The following is a 16198-nucleotide window of genomic DNA, read 5'->3' as shown; positions in this document are numbered from 1 at the left end:
AACAAACATGGAAAATAAAACTGAAACCCTCTGTTTTATGTGTTTACTAGTTGGGGTTTTTTTTAAATTTTTGAAGTAAAATTAAGCCAAAACCATGATATTTGGAGGACCTGTGTGTGTACATAAACTTTATGCAATGTGCCATTCTTTCCAAAGGTAATGCTAATCTTTTTTTTTCTACCAGCTTTACTAAAATGTTGATGTCACAGTCATAAGGTGCATGAGGAATTTTTCTACAGGAATTTCCAGAGTAAGGTAACTACCTGGTTATATTAAAAAAAATAAAAATGGTCTGAATAATAAGGTCTCCTTCAAGTCCATGTTCTGCCTCCTACACTTCTCAAAGCAAATAACACTGGCCATAATTTTAAAGTCACAATATGCAAGTGGGTAAATCCACACATTTTCCATGTCTATTCTTGCAATATCTTCCTCCCAAAGCCAGTTCCTCATCATTTTGTCTGTTTCATTCTACACTTTTTCTGATTTCTCAATATCTTCTGCATTGCTCCCTCCCACACCAGGTGATTCTAACAGAGTAAACATTCACAATATCTTCACTTGTCAAATTAAAAGGGAAAAAAAAAAAAAAAGAGCAAACTTCCTCACAAAAAAAAATTATTCCAATTAAAAATATGCTCCAGCTTGTGCTTTCCACACCTCTATCACACAAATGAGCAGAAAGGCAGTCGGGTACATAGACTGCAGGGTAGAAACCTTCCTCATTTTCATATGAAGGAAAGGAAAATTTTCTCATTCAGAAAACTAAGAAAGGTTGGAGTCAGCTTAGAAAACACAGCTTCTGCCACCAGTTTCTGCTCCAGCTTTGAAGGCCCTACTGAAATGTTACTTTGACTCATCTTGCAACAAATTAATTCCAATTAAAAATAAAACCACCACAACAACCCTATATATTATCACACTTGCATAAAGAGCAACATTCAAATATCATTAGTCACTGCCCAGAGAAGAGTCCTCTGGCTGACTTTCTAACAAAAACTTCAGAGAGGTGTTTGTTATCTCAGACTATTTATTGCAGCCACACGGGCCGGTTGGAGACTTTCTCCCTGAGCTGGGGGCTGGCACAGAGCACTGACAGCCACCCAACGTCCCCATTCCAAATTTAAAATGCACTCCAGAAAGCTCCATCTCCTTAGGGCTGTGCTATGTGGCGTGGAGAGGAAATAGACAACACCCCCTCCTCGCCCTTTCGCCCGCTGGCGCAAACGCGCTGTGCCTCCTGGTAATACACGATAATTAAAACGAATCCTTGCTGCACTCGCTGTGTGCACACTGTGTCACACACGGCGAAGCCTCTAATAAATGAAATTGAGTTTGAAGATGAAAAACATGCCTCGCAAAAGCCATGGAACAGGCTGTATTAAGGGTGTTATTAGGGGAGATTGCTCGGGGAAAAAAAAAAAAAAAGGCACTGCTGGTTAGTTCTTCCTGGCTAAAGGGGGTGCAAATAATTGTAATAATCAGTTACTCTCCTGTTGCTCAGCCCACGACAGGGGATCTGGCTCTTTTGGACAGAGGATCTGGACTCCTTTGCTGTGCCCTGGCATTTGCTGCTGCTAACCCTTCTGCTGAGCTTCAGAGGCTCTTGGGTGCTCTCCTCTCCTTGCTTCCCATCCTCCCTCTTTCCCTGGGAAATCACTTCTAGTCCAAATCTCTGCTGCCTCCATACTCTGTAACCACGTGGAAGGACATTTCCTACACTTCAGAAAGGAACAGGAGGAGTTATGGTCAAGATGGTTGGGGAGGGGTAGAAGGAGCAGAGATCAAGGGGACATCTTTATGTACAGCATTGGCAACTGCATGACTTTGTGGTAAACACAGCCTGGAATTCTTGGGCATGAGTTGTCCTGCAGGAGATATGGAGGGGCTGGGAGGAGATTGTAGAAAATCATACAACCAGGTGGTGGGAGCAAAGTGGTCTCCTTCAGTCTGAGTCTCCCTGGTAGGCTCCTGTTAGTGCTTCTCCCCACTCTCCAGACAAGCCAGAGAAGCAATTTCCCTGCCAGGCTCAGCAGCCACCACAGCACAGAAAATGTCTCCAATTTTGACAGTACAGCTTTTTCCCTTCCTTTGTGAAAAAGCCACTAAAAATATCAATCAAGCCCTCTTGAGCTAGATGGCTCCCGTGCACTGGGAAGAGGCTCTGAAAGCCTCAGAGATCCACAGTACCTGGTTTGTGCTGCTCACATGGTCTGAAGGAACAAAAAGCACATCAGGAGAGGAGGAAAAGCACATCAGGAGCTTTTGGAGCTGTGCACTAGAGGAGAGTGGAGAATTTAGATGCTGTCAAATTGGCTTGGAGAGCTTCCCAAGCCCAGGAGCATCCCCAGGAAGACAAGACAGGAGACAATGACTGGCAATGAACACACATGCTGGCTTTTAAACATCTTCAGATAACTTCTTTCTATGTCTCTGTGCCTCACCAGTCACTCAGACCCACACTCTTAGGGCTGTAGGGTGCATAGCATGTAACTAAAAGCATATTTAGTACCACTTGTTCAGACATGCTCCACATGAATGGGCAGCAAAGTGCTGAAGTGAGCTCTCTGCAAGTTTTGTAGAGGTTTAGTGTTTTGTGGAATTTTTTCAAATGTTTAACACAAAAGAATTAAAAGCTGCTGCAAAGGTTGAAAGCATTTGTGATTACAGAGATGATGGAAAAATAGAAAAAAACGCCAGCTTACTGTGATAAAGAAAACAAATATATTGGATCAAAAAATGGCTAAGAGACAGAAAACATAGGTTGAGATGAAAAGTCAGTGTGCAGGATGTCTGTGGGCTAACAAAGGGCTACATCTGCACTTCTTTGTTACATTTATAAGTACAAGGGAAAAAGAGGCTGAGCAGAGAGGTAACAACATCTCCTATACACAATATTTTCCAGGTAAATAAAGTCTGAGGCTTGGATTGAATGAGGAGAACTAGAAATACCTACTCCACTGAAAAAAAGGAGAGGAGAAATGCAAAGTAGAATATTAAGTTGTCAGAAAGTGAAGTAAAGCAGAGAAGGAGAAAATCTCACCTATTCATAACCTTCTCAGCCCTTAAATTCACTGTATAAGTTCAGATAAGAGAGATGGATCCTTTTTATTTTCTTTTTTTTTTTTAATTTTATGTAATATGATGCTGTGATCAGAGGAAAGTGTAATATTGATACAGGAGGGCAAGGATTGAGTAATATATAGGAAAGAACTGATGAACTTGTTCCTATCAGTTCTGTTCAATAACTTTTCCAATGATATGGACAAGGGGATCAGGTGCAGCCTCGGTCATTTTGCAGAAGGCACCAAGCTGGGTGGGAGTGTGATGTCCTGGAGGGCAGGAAAGGCTTCACAGCCTCTACAAATCCCTGACAGGAGGGTGCAGCCAGCCCAGGCTTGGCCTCTTCTCCCAGGGAACAAGTGGTGATAGGACTGGAAGAAATGACCTCCAGTTGCACATGAGGAGGTTTGGATTGGATATTAGGAAATATTTCCCCCTGGGAAGGGTTATGAGGCATGGGAATAGGGTGCCCAGGGAGGTGGTGGAGTCACCACCCCCGCAGGTGTTTAAAAGATGAGTGGATGTGACACTTGGGGACAGGGTTTATTGGTGGACTTGGCAGTGCTGGGGTAATGGTTGGTCTTAAAAATCTTTTCCAGCCTAAATGACTCAATGATCCAGAAGAAAGACCATTTTCAATGCTTTCAATAGGGTACCTGCCACTCTGGAAAGTATTGAGAAAGTAATGAGAATGACTGGGAAAATTTAAGAAGAGCAGCAATTGAAAAAATAGGCATCTTTTATCCTAGAAAAAAAAGGGGACTATCACAGTAAAAAATAGCATGTGTTCTGGAAAAGGAGAACAAGGAGCTTTGTGTGCTCCTAGTGACAAGAATGTGATAACACTGTTTTTTGCCTCAAGAAAATGCAAGGGGGAAAAGAAAAGAAGAATTTTCAAAACTAAAGATAAAGGAAATATTTTTCACTATATTTCCCATTTGAACTGCTGAAGTTGCTGCTGCAGGCTGCCCCTGTGGACAAAACATTCAAAGAAAGATTTGTTGCCTGTGTAGATAAGGATATCCTGAGTTACAATAGTTAATGCTAATAGAAAATGAGAAAAATATCTATACTTTGAGCTCTACTAATCGTTTTCTGGAGCAAATGGAGCTATTTGGTGCCACAGAGAGATGCTGCTCTAGGTATGCCAAGGCCAGATTGAGCCTGGGAATTCCCATATTTTATCTCTACCACACCTGGGGGAATTCAGCACTGATGAAAATTATCAGGAGAAAATATATCTTTACTTATTCCTTAAAACCAATGCAATTAGAGCAAGCAGCAATGCAAGTTATTCTCTGCTCACAGTGCACCTGGGCTGAGTGCTCAGAGGTAAAAGCAGAAGATGCCTCTTGCCTTTGCAATGCACTTTATTGCTGAACCTGGAGCATGGAGCAGTCCATGGACAGCCCTTAATGGGCACATGGAAAATCCTTTTAAATGCACATCACTGTTCAAGCCAGCTGGTGTTTTATTCTGTAGTTTATGAACAATTTGAAGGTGCAGGAAAACTGAGAATGTTTAGTCTCAATTTTCCATGGCAGATTTTTCCTCAAGTAAATCTCTCCTTTCTATGAGCAGTGATGAGACCAAAAGGTGTAACTGAGGTAGAAATCCTCCTGTTTCACAAAGTATTCCATATATTTACAATATAAGAACTCCATCTTTCACCACAAGGGTGAAAAAATCTTACTGGATGGTCAGGAAGAGACTGTATTGGATTCAGCATGATAAATTCCTATGTTTTTCTGATCCTTGTACTTCTAATGGGGTTTTCTTTTTCTATTTAGCTTAAAAAATTAAAGTGCACAGGTACAATACCCATGTTAAGAACACATCAGAGCATTAAGTTTTGAGCATTGATGAAGCTATTTATCAAAAGACCCACAGCACTTGAACAAAGCCACAATATTTACAGTTAAAGTAGAGCAGTGTCAGTAGATTCCATGCTGACAAGCACCATCTGAAAGCCCAGAGAGGTTCCTTGTTTTAATCACTGGTTCATATACAATCATACATAATAAAACACCTATTCCAGTCTCAACTTGATTTATTGCTTCTCTCTTTCCTCCCACCTCCATAATTATTCATCAAACACTCGCTGTCTTCTATTACCACCTCAGACAACGCCTCAAACACTTCAGCTCTCCCCAAACTGGCTACATTGATTATCTGACTTGGACAAAATTCTTTTCTCTGCAGTTCCCACACAGATTCAGAGTATATGTTCATAGAGTTCCATTTCAGTGGCTCTGGAAACAAAAGTGGTTTTATCAGAGATAACAATTAGGCACAGAGCTTAGAGAAGATACCCACAGCCTCATCTACCTGCAGACATACATTTCTATATCTTCACAGATCTATGCCTCAGCAACTGCTCCACACAAGCCTTTGATCCCTTCTCAAGTGCCCAAGAAGGCTACAATTTGGATGGGTATCCCCAAAACTTCACATACTCTATACATCTTCCTAAATATACAATCTGAAGCAACCCTAAGTCTTCCAGGTCTAACTGGAGCTGACAAAAAATATTCTATTCATCTTGATCTGGACCTTTTCTTTTAAAAGTTTTTCTGTTCTTCTCTGCAGATCACTGTTAACCACACAATTTGACTCCAGAAGAAGAGAAAAATCACTGCCATGAAGTGAATGCCAGAAACTACTCTAGAAGAAAAAAAATAACAACCCTGAAATACCTTTTTTAAGCTATAAAAAGAGTACTTGATTCCTCCCACTAAAAGGCTCATAAAGATTGAACATTAATTTATTTTACTTGTTTGGTTTTAGTGTTTTTTTTTGTTTTTTTAATGTCAATTGCTTGGACAGGACTATGTAACAGAAATTACAGGGTTGCTCTTTTTTACCTTAAAAGATTCTGATTTTGAGAGAAAACATATAGAGAACATTTTGAAAATAAGACTCTTTCAGAGTGTCTTAAACAAGGTATTTAGTCTAAAGAAAAAGAAAATCCTGGAGTTTAAGGCTATCATTCCATAAGTGACTTTATAATTTAATTATAGTTTTAAAGTTCTTCTCTAAAGCATTTTTTGTTATGCTTTCAGCCCTTACGTTAAGCCCTGCTCAACAAAAAGACTTAGATTTCTACTTACTGACAAGTCAATAATCCATTTTCATAATGGAATACATAAATGACATTAAAGATTCTAAAATCATCAGCTACATGAATCAACTACACTCAGTCCTTTGGTACATCTCTAAGCCAGTGACACATCTGACATCCTATAGCTTTTAATCCATTCTAACTCGCACATTCATGAAGCTTCACTTCATCAAATACATCTTTAATTTAAACACCACAACCCAGGACAAGCTTTCAAGACTCTTATTTGGAGCTGCTTTCCTAGAAATCTTTACAAGTATTGAAATTAGGCTTATAGTTTTTTTAGTCAGCTGGTGTTTCTAAACTATTAACTCTCCTAACAATAACCAACCAATGACTTTGACATTGATATATTGATTTCATAATTTTCATAATGCTTTGGATGTAAACTATCATTATTTTCAACCCTTTTTTTCCCCCTCTTATTTCATTTTTGTATACAATCACTGCTGCATCTAAAACTCCAGTCTCCCAGGTTTGCTATTATTAATGTCTAAAAATAATCCTCCTTGGGCTTATTGATCACAATCTCTTACCAAATCTAGAACTGCAGGTAGAAAAATAATTACCTATCAGTAGTCACCGTTTTCCCAGATGAATGATTGTAATTTTACCACTGGCACTTGACATGAAGAATTTTTTAGCCTGATTTTATCTGATGCTCAGCTGTCCCTCATCCCACAATCCATTCATTCAAAGAGGAAACTGGGAGACCTGATGAGTGGCTTCTCCCTTAATCCTCATTTTCCTCCTCTCTAGGTTTGCAGTGGTAAGCATTACTCATTGGAGAAAAAGCCAGAATGAAACGATTTTTCTGACAAGCCTTCTTCTTAGAGGTTGCTGTTTAAATTTTGAGCCATTTAAATATGTGGAAAGAACATAAAAACTCTCTTGTTCATCCCAAAGAGTGGTGCCCAGCAAAAGGCAGATTTTACACCTGAATTTCCACTGTGACTTGAGGAAAGACTAAAAATTTGTCTCATCTTATCATGACTGCTGTGCCCAGTAATTAAGCTGAGACACCAGAGGCACTCATAGTAACTTAGCAGAAGTTTCTTTCAGAGAATTAAGCTTTTAATCACATTGCTAAGAAACTTCCCTTCTTGACAGTCTGATCAGCAATATTTGCTGACACTTTTATTCTAGGACTTTGTATTCCAGTGTTTAGTGAACCTGAATAGGAGCCAGTTCGAATTTTCTCACAGGATCTCCATGATTATAATTTTGCCTCTTTCTTCCCAAGTTACCTGGCACTTCCTCCAGCTGCAGAAGCCATTGAGATGATGGCAAGAACAAGTGAAATATTGGGTGAACCGGCAGGAATTCCTTATGGGATTTAGTGTATGATCATCTCATGGCAGACAGAGGGGAAAACTCAACAATTCTCAACATTAGCAACCTTGCAATGCAGGATTGACAGGATTTATAGAATAATGGCTTTTCTTGAACACACAAAAGACTTTTCTAGAACAGGGAAGTATCCATGGGTTTTGAGTATGGAGTTAAGGGAAAGAGTTCCAGAAATCTGGGGTTATGGTAAATATTTCCTCAGGGATCAACCAAAAATCAAGAGCTACCACATAATTGTGGTTAAGCCAGTGATGGTGTTAAGTTTATAAACAGACTTTTTTCCTGTATATAAAATCAAAATGAGAGGATCGAGAAGACAGATGAGAAAGAAAATTTCCTGCCCAGAGGATGAAAGCAGATAAGGAAAGATTACAGAACTTTGTCCAGATATGAAGTAAGTTTGGAATGAAAAAGCAGACCTGAAGCTATCCCAGGCCATCCCAGATGGCTGTCCCAGAAACACAACCAAAATGTCCCCTTTAGCAAGTGCCCACAGGACACAGTTATCTCAAACTAAAAAGGGCTTTGAAAGACTCAAAACTGAGTTCTTATCTTTCTTCACACCTCATGACTAAATCTCTCAACTATTTCCTCTGCAGCACCAAGCAGTTCTTCCCTCTATTATCCTTTTAAGGGGTTTTACTGATTTCTGTTTTTTCATTCATGCAAAAAACGGTTTTAAGGCGCAGGAGGAGGCTGATGCCACTTCAGAGGTTTCCTGCTGCCCTTTAAAATAATAAAGCATTCTTAAAGAATCCAAAGCAAATTTTTGCTCTTCAAGAAGAGCAGATCTGTCATATCACCCCATTTTAATTCTCTGTTTTGGTTTCCTGATGAGCAGAATTAAGAATTTCCCCAATTTTAGTTTTCTGTGGTTTGAATTCCTTTATTTCTTTACATCCCCCTTTTTCTATAGTGTTATTATGGATCTCTGACAGTACTTCAGGTTTCTGTTTTCTGGGGTTTTTTTTAGATTAGTATTCCTGCTCCAAACGAAATGACTCAGCCACATTGGTTTTGAAATCTCCAAAGAGCTCTTGTAATTGTCTGTGCTCCCTTCGAGTGAACTCTACTATCTCAATATGTTGGCCAATTTTCTTCTCTAGTTCTTCTTCAAAGTAAACACTGACACGATTCTGTTTCTTAATATATTCCTCCTTTTATCTAATTTGGTCTGCCTACACTTTAATCTAACTGCATGTATTGCTTAATTCCCTGCAGTACTTGAAATTCGGGCTGTTATTAAATTGTGGTCAGTGCCTCTCCTTTAAACGGTCACTTCATTTCACCATAATACTTATGCAAAATGAAATACAAAGCACTATCCCATCTAGTCACAAAATGAGCCAGTCCTTCCATTTCTGAATCACTGTAGTGCAACAGTGGGCATTAAATGAAAATCCTACTTAATATTGTTCTCTCTTGCCTAATAGCTAATCCTCCTTCTTCAGCATTTTGAGGAAAGCTTCATTGTTCTTATTCAGAGGTCACTACCTTTTTCTTATAAATCTGCTCTTCTTTTAGGTCTTCAGGGGCCTGCTGCATTGCCTCAACACTATCACTATTTAAATAATTTCTGTCTATCCAAAGTAAGTGACAACTGTTTGCAATAATGCACCATATCATTATTTTCAGATGTTATGAAAATACTAATTAATACTATTATTACATCCTAGTAATACCACATTTAATTCAAAACCAAAAGTCAAAATTTAATTCACTCTAATCCATTATCTCACTAAGTTGGTTATCTTTGTAACAGGCAAATCTCCTCTAGTGATAGCAAGTATATTTTCATGGCCCTATTAACCATTGCTGGATTTCCTATACAGATTTCTGGGAGTGTCTGCTCTCCTCCCCATATCAGGACTACATAAATAAACTTGCTTATGGTATGCTGGAGCAGCTGTACAATTCCTCACATTAAAAGCAATGCTGCAGCTGGCCCTGACATTATCTGTATTTCAATAGATTATCCTGTATCACATTTACCCTATTTCCATTTCCAGAGAGCCAGACTATCTTCATGGCTCCATTCCTTTCTTTTACCTTTATTGCAGGGCTTTATCCTTCCAGCCATCACTATTTTATCCCTCAATGCCTCTGTGAGAGAGGGAAACCAGCACGTCACACAGCTCTCAGTTATCTGAGGGCAGTGGACCCCTGAAGTGCCTTAATCCACCACAGGTGCACAAATATCTTTTCTTGTTCCTCACTGGAAGCAGGGGGAACACGGATGGGATAACACTTCAGCAGGTTTCACCATCCAGCAGAAATCCAAGAGCTCTTTTCCCCTTTCAGCTGGTGAGGGGCTCTGATCCAGGGGCTTTGAGAGGACACAACCTGATGGTCAGGGCCAGTCCCAAAGACAACCCTCACTCAGCTTTGTGACCTGTCCTTCCTTAATCCTGCATCAGCCACATCACACCTTAAAGACACCCAGGGTGGGCTTTTTATGCCTTGAAGGAAACCTTCTTAACACCACTGCTTCCAGGGTTCTCAGACCACAGGGAGAGGAACTGAGCAGAAAAAGTCACCAGTGGGGAATGGATGGACTGCCCTTGGCTGAAGTCCTGGCTCAGCAGAGCCCTGGGTCAAGCCAGACAACTCCCACAACTCACATTTGGGGATTTTTTAGTGCAGGTGGCTGGAGATGTAGGATTTTAGGGTCCACAGTGCCAGAGCAGAGCTACCCCATGACATTATGACACTGCCTCCCAACTAAAACTCCAGTTAATGAGTTGATTATGTGGTTCATCTTTTTCCTCAAAATAAATAAAATACAAAAGGTCACGGGTCATGAGTCTGTACAGGATGGCCTGACCCAAATAATGAGTTAGGCCCAAACAGCAAAAGATTTCCTTAAAAAACCCTCTCAGATTAATAAAGACTCAGTTGCTTTGCTTTACTTTTTGAAATTTTTAAGGCAAATAACTCAAATTTTGAAGCTTTTCTAGAAAATGAAAGAGGTATAAATTGTCTTCAGAAAAACAACATACAAACCAGACCTACACACACAGAGTTGAAATTTTCACGTGATTGCTCAATTCCAGAAAACAGAGTTTTAAAAATATTTAAGACACCCTAAAGCTGTTAAAATCATCAGTGAGGCAACTAGGACTTCATAGAAAACCACCAGAAGTATTTTCAGCATGATCTGTGAAGGCACCCTAGAGATTCAGACTCAGCTACCTAGATCTTTCAAAACCACATTGACATCATGATGAGCCTGAAGTCATGTTTTTGCTGATTCACATAGATATCTTTGTCAATATAATTAAAAACAACAACAAAAAAAACCCCAACACAGAATAAACAAACAAAAAACTCACAAAAAAAAAAAATTAAAACAAACAAAAAAAATCCCACAAACCTCAAATGACCATAAACCAGACCACAGGGCAAAGAGGAGCTTACCTGGATCATTAAGAAAGTCCTCTGAGTTGTTCCATGTCCTACCATCCAAGTGCAAGGAGCCATTGGTGAAGTTGTGCATGGTGTAATCCCTGACACATTTGTGTCTCAAGTTGCCCATGAAGAGCTGGAGGCCTATGAGGGCAAAGACACTCAAGCAGAAAACGGTCAGGATCATCACATCTGCAAGTTTCTTAACAGACTGGATAAGTGCCCCTACAATGGTCTTCAGCCCTAGGGAGATAAAAGCCAAGAGTTTACAGACTGAGAGACTGAACTATGCCTGCAGACAGCTGCTTTTCGTGATGAAAATCTCCATGGAAAGGGGAAATCTGAAGGGCTTTGAGTATGTGTGTGCAACTGGGTGTCAGAAATGAGAGATGAGTGATCGCTGTGAATGTCTGGCTTGGCTTGATTTTGGACAAAAGTCCTGGAATTGCACAAACACTGATTTAGAGATGGAAGAATTGGATGGAGGGGCAGTGAGATACAAAACTATCCATGGATATAGAAAATATGGAATGTGTTTTGTATTTTCATGGAGCTGCAGTAAAGGTGGTAAAGCCTAAATCCCATTGAATTTTGAGAACGTGAATTGCTTTTAAATCTCTCAGGTGATTCTGATAACTTTATCCCTGACATAAACAGATGAAGAGGTATGGAAATGCTGTTTATTCCCTGATTATTTTACATATTTTAGTGCCAAATCCAACATGCTGTCCTCATATGAATAATTCCTCTGCCTTCAATTCATTTGCTTAAAACAACAAGAATTTGGGATTAGAAAAAAAGAGCCAAATACAGGCAATCAAACAAATGCAGTGGAAATTATTCGAGTAAAACAGCCTGAAGCTCCAACACTACCTGGGCAAAGTTAATCATTTTATAGTATGCTGCCAAAGTAGAGAAATAATCCCGTTGCATAACACCAAAGGCTTGGGTCACACAAATTAGCTTCTCTTTTATTATTTCACCCTGTAACACTAACTTCAGTTTATTCTTCCATAAGTATTCAGATATAAATAATTATATAGTTTTCTCAAGTGATAGTTCTTGCTTTTGAAGTGCTCCTGGAGATCAGCACTCTGAGCTGATTGAATATTAAATGATTATGACAGAAAACCCCATTCCTTTTTTAAAAATACCCTTCTCTTCTAAACTGGTGTGCTGTAGCTGGACATTAATATCAGCTCTTGCACACTGGTGGCAATTTTGTCATTTCTTTCATATTTATATTTAATTAATACTGGTAAGTACTAATAAGTGCTTCTGATAATCTGTGTCACCAGTGTGGCAGCAATAAGAGAAATTGATTTAAACAGAAAAAAAGAAAATGCAAAGAGGAAACAGGAGGAATTCTCCTGGGCAATATTCAGAAGCACATTGATTTGCTCACTGAATATGATCATACACATTAAATCTCAGCTCCTTGGAATTCCACCCCAAGAGTTTGGCAGCCACAAAGGCTGAGTTAGTGCTGCATAATTGGAAGTAATATGAAAATGTACTTCAGGACTCATAGGAAAGCAAAACTAGCTTTTGGCTTTGCTTAAAAGATCTCTGTTAGAGTGAGGGGAAAGCAGGGTTTCTCAGATAAGGATGAGCTGCTGGAATGGCCAACAGGTGCAGCAGTCTCTGCATGCAGCAGCCTAAAATACTCAGCTCCTACACAGGATATTGCTAATCTGTGCATGATATGAACATCTCTAAAATGGCCCACTGAAAGGCACTGATCCATCAGGTATGGGGAGCTTTCCCCACTAAATTCTTTGTTTGCCTCTCTACAATTAGTTTGTGGCATTGGTAAAAGGGCGAGGTTAGACAGCTCCCTGCTTTGCTCAAAAATAAAGTATAAATTGTTGCAGGACAAACATTAGGCAAAATCTGGATTTTCATGCTACCTCTCCTCCTCACCAAAAAGAGGTTTTATAAATTAGGTAAATTCTACTCAGATACTTAGAAAAAGGCTGACTTTGAACTTTTGAAGTCATCTGTAGGCTTGTCTACCTGTTTTCATGCCTAAATAAAAATGAAACGTCTTCTGTTAATCTAGCGTTGAGTAAACTTTTTACCTGAATGGGAAGTAATTTTAGATGAAGCCAAATTCTGAAAGGATTTCTGGGGTGTCACCCTTGCTCAGCATTATAAGACCTTTAAGACAGCCAGGCCTTACACAGGTAGTGAGATAAGGAAAAAGATTTGCAAATGAACTAGAATTTTAATATTTTTTTAATCTAATATTCTGAAATATTTTCAGTGATTCTTATCATTGGTTGTTCTTTGAACACACAGATGCTGCTCGACTGAAGTTGGTTAAACTTGGGAAATCCAAATGCAAACTGAGTCTTAAGAAAAGGAAAAAATACCACAAATTCTTTTACTGCCATACTCCCTGTGAAATCCCTGCAGAACATTTATTTATTTGTAATACAAATGAAAACTTGGAGTCTCTTTGTACCATCTAAGTGCACTAATTAGTCTTACTCATATGGGCAAGGACAATGGGAGTCCTAATGTGAATAGTAATAATATTAGGGAAAAAACCCTACAAAATTCTAGTCACCAATAAAATATATCTGTTTTCAAAATCAGGCCTCAGTATTGCCAATTTCAAGGTCATTTCATGAAACGTGTTTTTCCCAGATTACTTACTGGAGTTTTAAATAGAATAGCAATTCTATACTCTTAGTTTTACAAGTTCATTCCTTGCAGGTATCAAATCATTTCTTTATGAGATCTTTTTCTGCTTTACTTCCTTTTAAATTTTTTTTAGCTGTGTTTTCATAGCTTACAAGCTTCTGAACAATTTAAGAAGATGATGCTTTAGTAATACAATTTCTGTAATTAAAGACCATTTAAAAATAACTTGTACTCTGCCTCCTGAACCTTTGTTAAAACTTTCCAGGAAAACCACTTGCAGAATGTTATACTTACAGCTGAACTGTTTTTTCTCACCCTTTAAAACCAAAATTTTCTCAGAAATTAAGTAGCATCCATCAAGGTGGTTGACACAACTAAGTGCCAAGGCTAGGGAAAATATTTAAATCATTGCTCATTGCTCATTTATTATCTGTGCCTCTAAAATGGAAGGGCTGAGGGGAATTAAGGACACCCAGGACCTCTTGCAGGTGCTCTGCATCTCTCTGAATCAATCCCATGTTTTGTAAAAGCAATGCTAGATGTATTCAAATCTAGAGCACGGTTAAATCTTTTGGATAAATAATCCTTCTTTGAAATAGTGCCAATGAGAGCAATGCAATATAGCTTAATAGAAGATGTTATTTATGGGGCATTAAAGGCATTTACTTAATTCTTGCAAGTCAAACATCAAACCAGGCAGCATGCAGGAAAAAACCTGAGGATCTGATCCAAAGCTGAGTAACATCTACACCCGTTAATGACAATGGGTCTATAGATTACTCCCTGTGGAGTAAATCAATAACAGGCTTTTTCTGAATCACTGACTTCTTTCCACACCTCTGGGCCAAATCCTGCTTGCATGACATGAAAAAAACCACGAGATCCAAAATCGGTGGAATGAGGGCTGTACAGGCAGCCTGACATCTGCAGAGAGCAAGAAGAATTTGGCCCAAACATTCCTGTTAAGGCAGGTAGAAATTATCACATTCAGAGGTTAATCAAATAATAATTTTTCAGATGCAAATCAGAAACCATAGAAAATGCAAGCAACACCAAACAATGAGAAATGGCAAGATCCCAAAACACCATCCATTCCTTATGCAAGATGTGAGGAAGTATTAGCATAATTCAGTATGACATCCATACCAGATGTTGGCAATCACCTACAGAACATCAGACACATTCATGCACAGTTTGGAAACAAGTGGAAAGAAGAAGAAGAAGATGAAAAAAATATAAAAGAAAGAAAAAAAAGAGTGTGGCTTGCAGCACATTGTCCTCATTGAGCCCATTCCTTTCCCTGAGGATACACCTGTGTCCTGTAAATGTCTGCATGAGCCACATGGATGTAGGGAGAGCAGGGCTCACCCTTAATGACTGTATTTTGTCGTTAGTTACTGAGACATGGGGCAGCAATGAGTTTAACAACAACGTGTTGGCAAACTGGAAGTGGTGTCAGCATTCCTTCAGGCTGGCTTTGTGTGGAAAAGTGACTGACAGGCCAGTCTCCAAGGAAAACACAAATATGCCATATATTTCTCACCTCTGGGAGAGTTACTTCTTGAGTTAAGTGATTTACCCACCAAAAGGGTGACATTTATCTCTCTGCAGAAGGACTGAAGCAGTGAACAGGGGTCAGTCTCCTCCACACAGTCTTAATTCTTGTTCTCCGAGCTCTGTTCTGGCTATCACAGAGGCACTGGATAACATTCACAGCACTATTTATAGCCTTTAGTCTCACACTAACTTAAATGGGAGCTGGATCAGGCCCCAAAGTGCCTTGGCCCAATTTTCTATGAGGTCACCTTTCCCCGGTATCCTGTGGTTTTGTGTGAGGTGTCCGTGGTGTACACGCCTGTTCCAGAAAGAGCAGGGGAGCTTCTCTGGATACAGCTGGATACAGGCAGTTTACAAAATCCTTGGGATAAGGATGATGATGATGATGATGGCTTGCTTTTTATGGGTTTTTTGATGGAGAGGGTGTACCTCAGTTTGTATTATTTCCATTGGTACTTATCAAAAACATCAGTGATTTCCATGAGGATAAAATACGATTCAAGACCCTCTGTTGTTGTTCCTATTGAGCCCATTGGGATTTGGATACTCTGGTAATGGGATGCTAATGGGAGACAAATGAATGGCTCCATTGGGTTGTTCTGCTGCTGACCATGGTTCCTATCTGGCTAGGAAAACAAATGAATCCAGTTGCCATGACAACGTGCAAGACGCCAATTAGTAAATCAAATCACTGAGAGTTAAAGGTTTTTAAATGCTCCCATAGAGAAAATGTTACCTATTTCTAAGCACCTGAACCTGTACAAAGCTTGTTTTCCTCTCGATGTCATGGGCAACTGGAAAACAGGAAGAAATAAACGGGTGTGCTCGGTGCAGAAAAGGGAAAATGGAGGGGCTCCATGAAGGTCTTGTGGCATGTTTAGGGATGCCACAGGAGGTGAGGCACTGACCTGATGTCTTAGACAGCTCCAGGGTGAAAAAGAGAGAGCTGATAGTGCAGCAAGAGAGAAGGAGGCTGGATCCAGAGACAGGACCTGCAGGCCCATGGCCATTTGGAGCAGGAGATATTGGCACTATGGCACCCAAACCAAGCCC

The 16198-nt window shown here is 39.6% G+C and overlaps 1 protein-coding gene across 4 annotated transcripts in view; it reads right to left on the bottom strand.

The window, feature by feature from the left end:
• LOC106851629 (sodium channel protein type 5 subunit alpha-like) overlaps positions 1 to 16198 on the bottom strand; it is a 212447-nt gene that overhangs the window by 137212 nt on the left and 59037 nt on the right. For all 4 annotated transcript variants that reach the window (XM_088157284.1, XM_088157211.1, XM_088157355.1 and 1 more), the window contains exon 7: positions 10952 to 11182. In XM_088157284.1, coding sequence (XP_088013410.1) covers positions 10952 to 11182 — 231 coding nt within the window. The remainder of the gene's footprint in view (positions 1 to 10951; positions 11183 to 16198) is intronic.

The sequence above is a fragment of the Sturnus vulgaris genome, chromosome 1 (genome assembly GCF_052056855.1).
Source record: "Sturnus vulgaris isolate bStuVul1 chromosome 1, bStuVul1.hap1, whole genome shotgun sequence".
NCBI classification, from domain to species: Eukaryota; Metazoa; Chordata; class Aves; order Passeriformes; family Sturnidae; genus Sturnus; species Sturnus vulgaris.
Note: the sequence above shows the minus strand (reverse complement) of the source record. Positions and strands in the feature narration are given on the sequence as shown.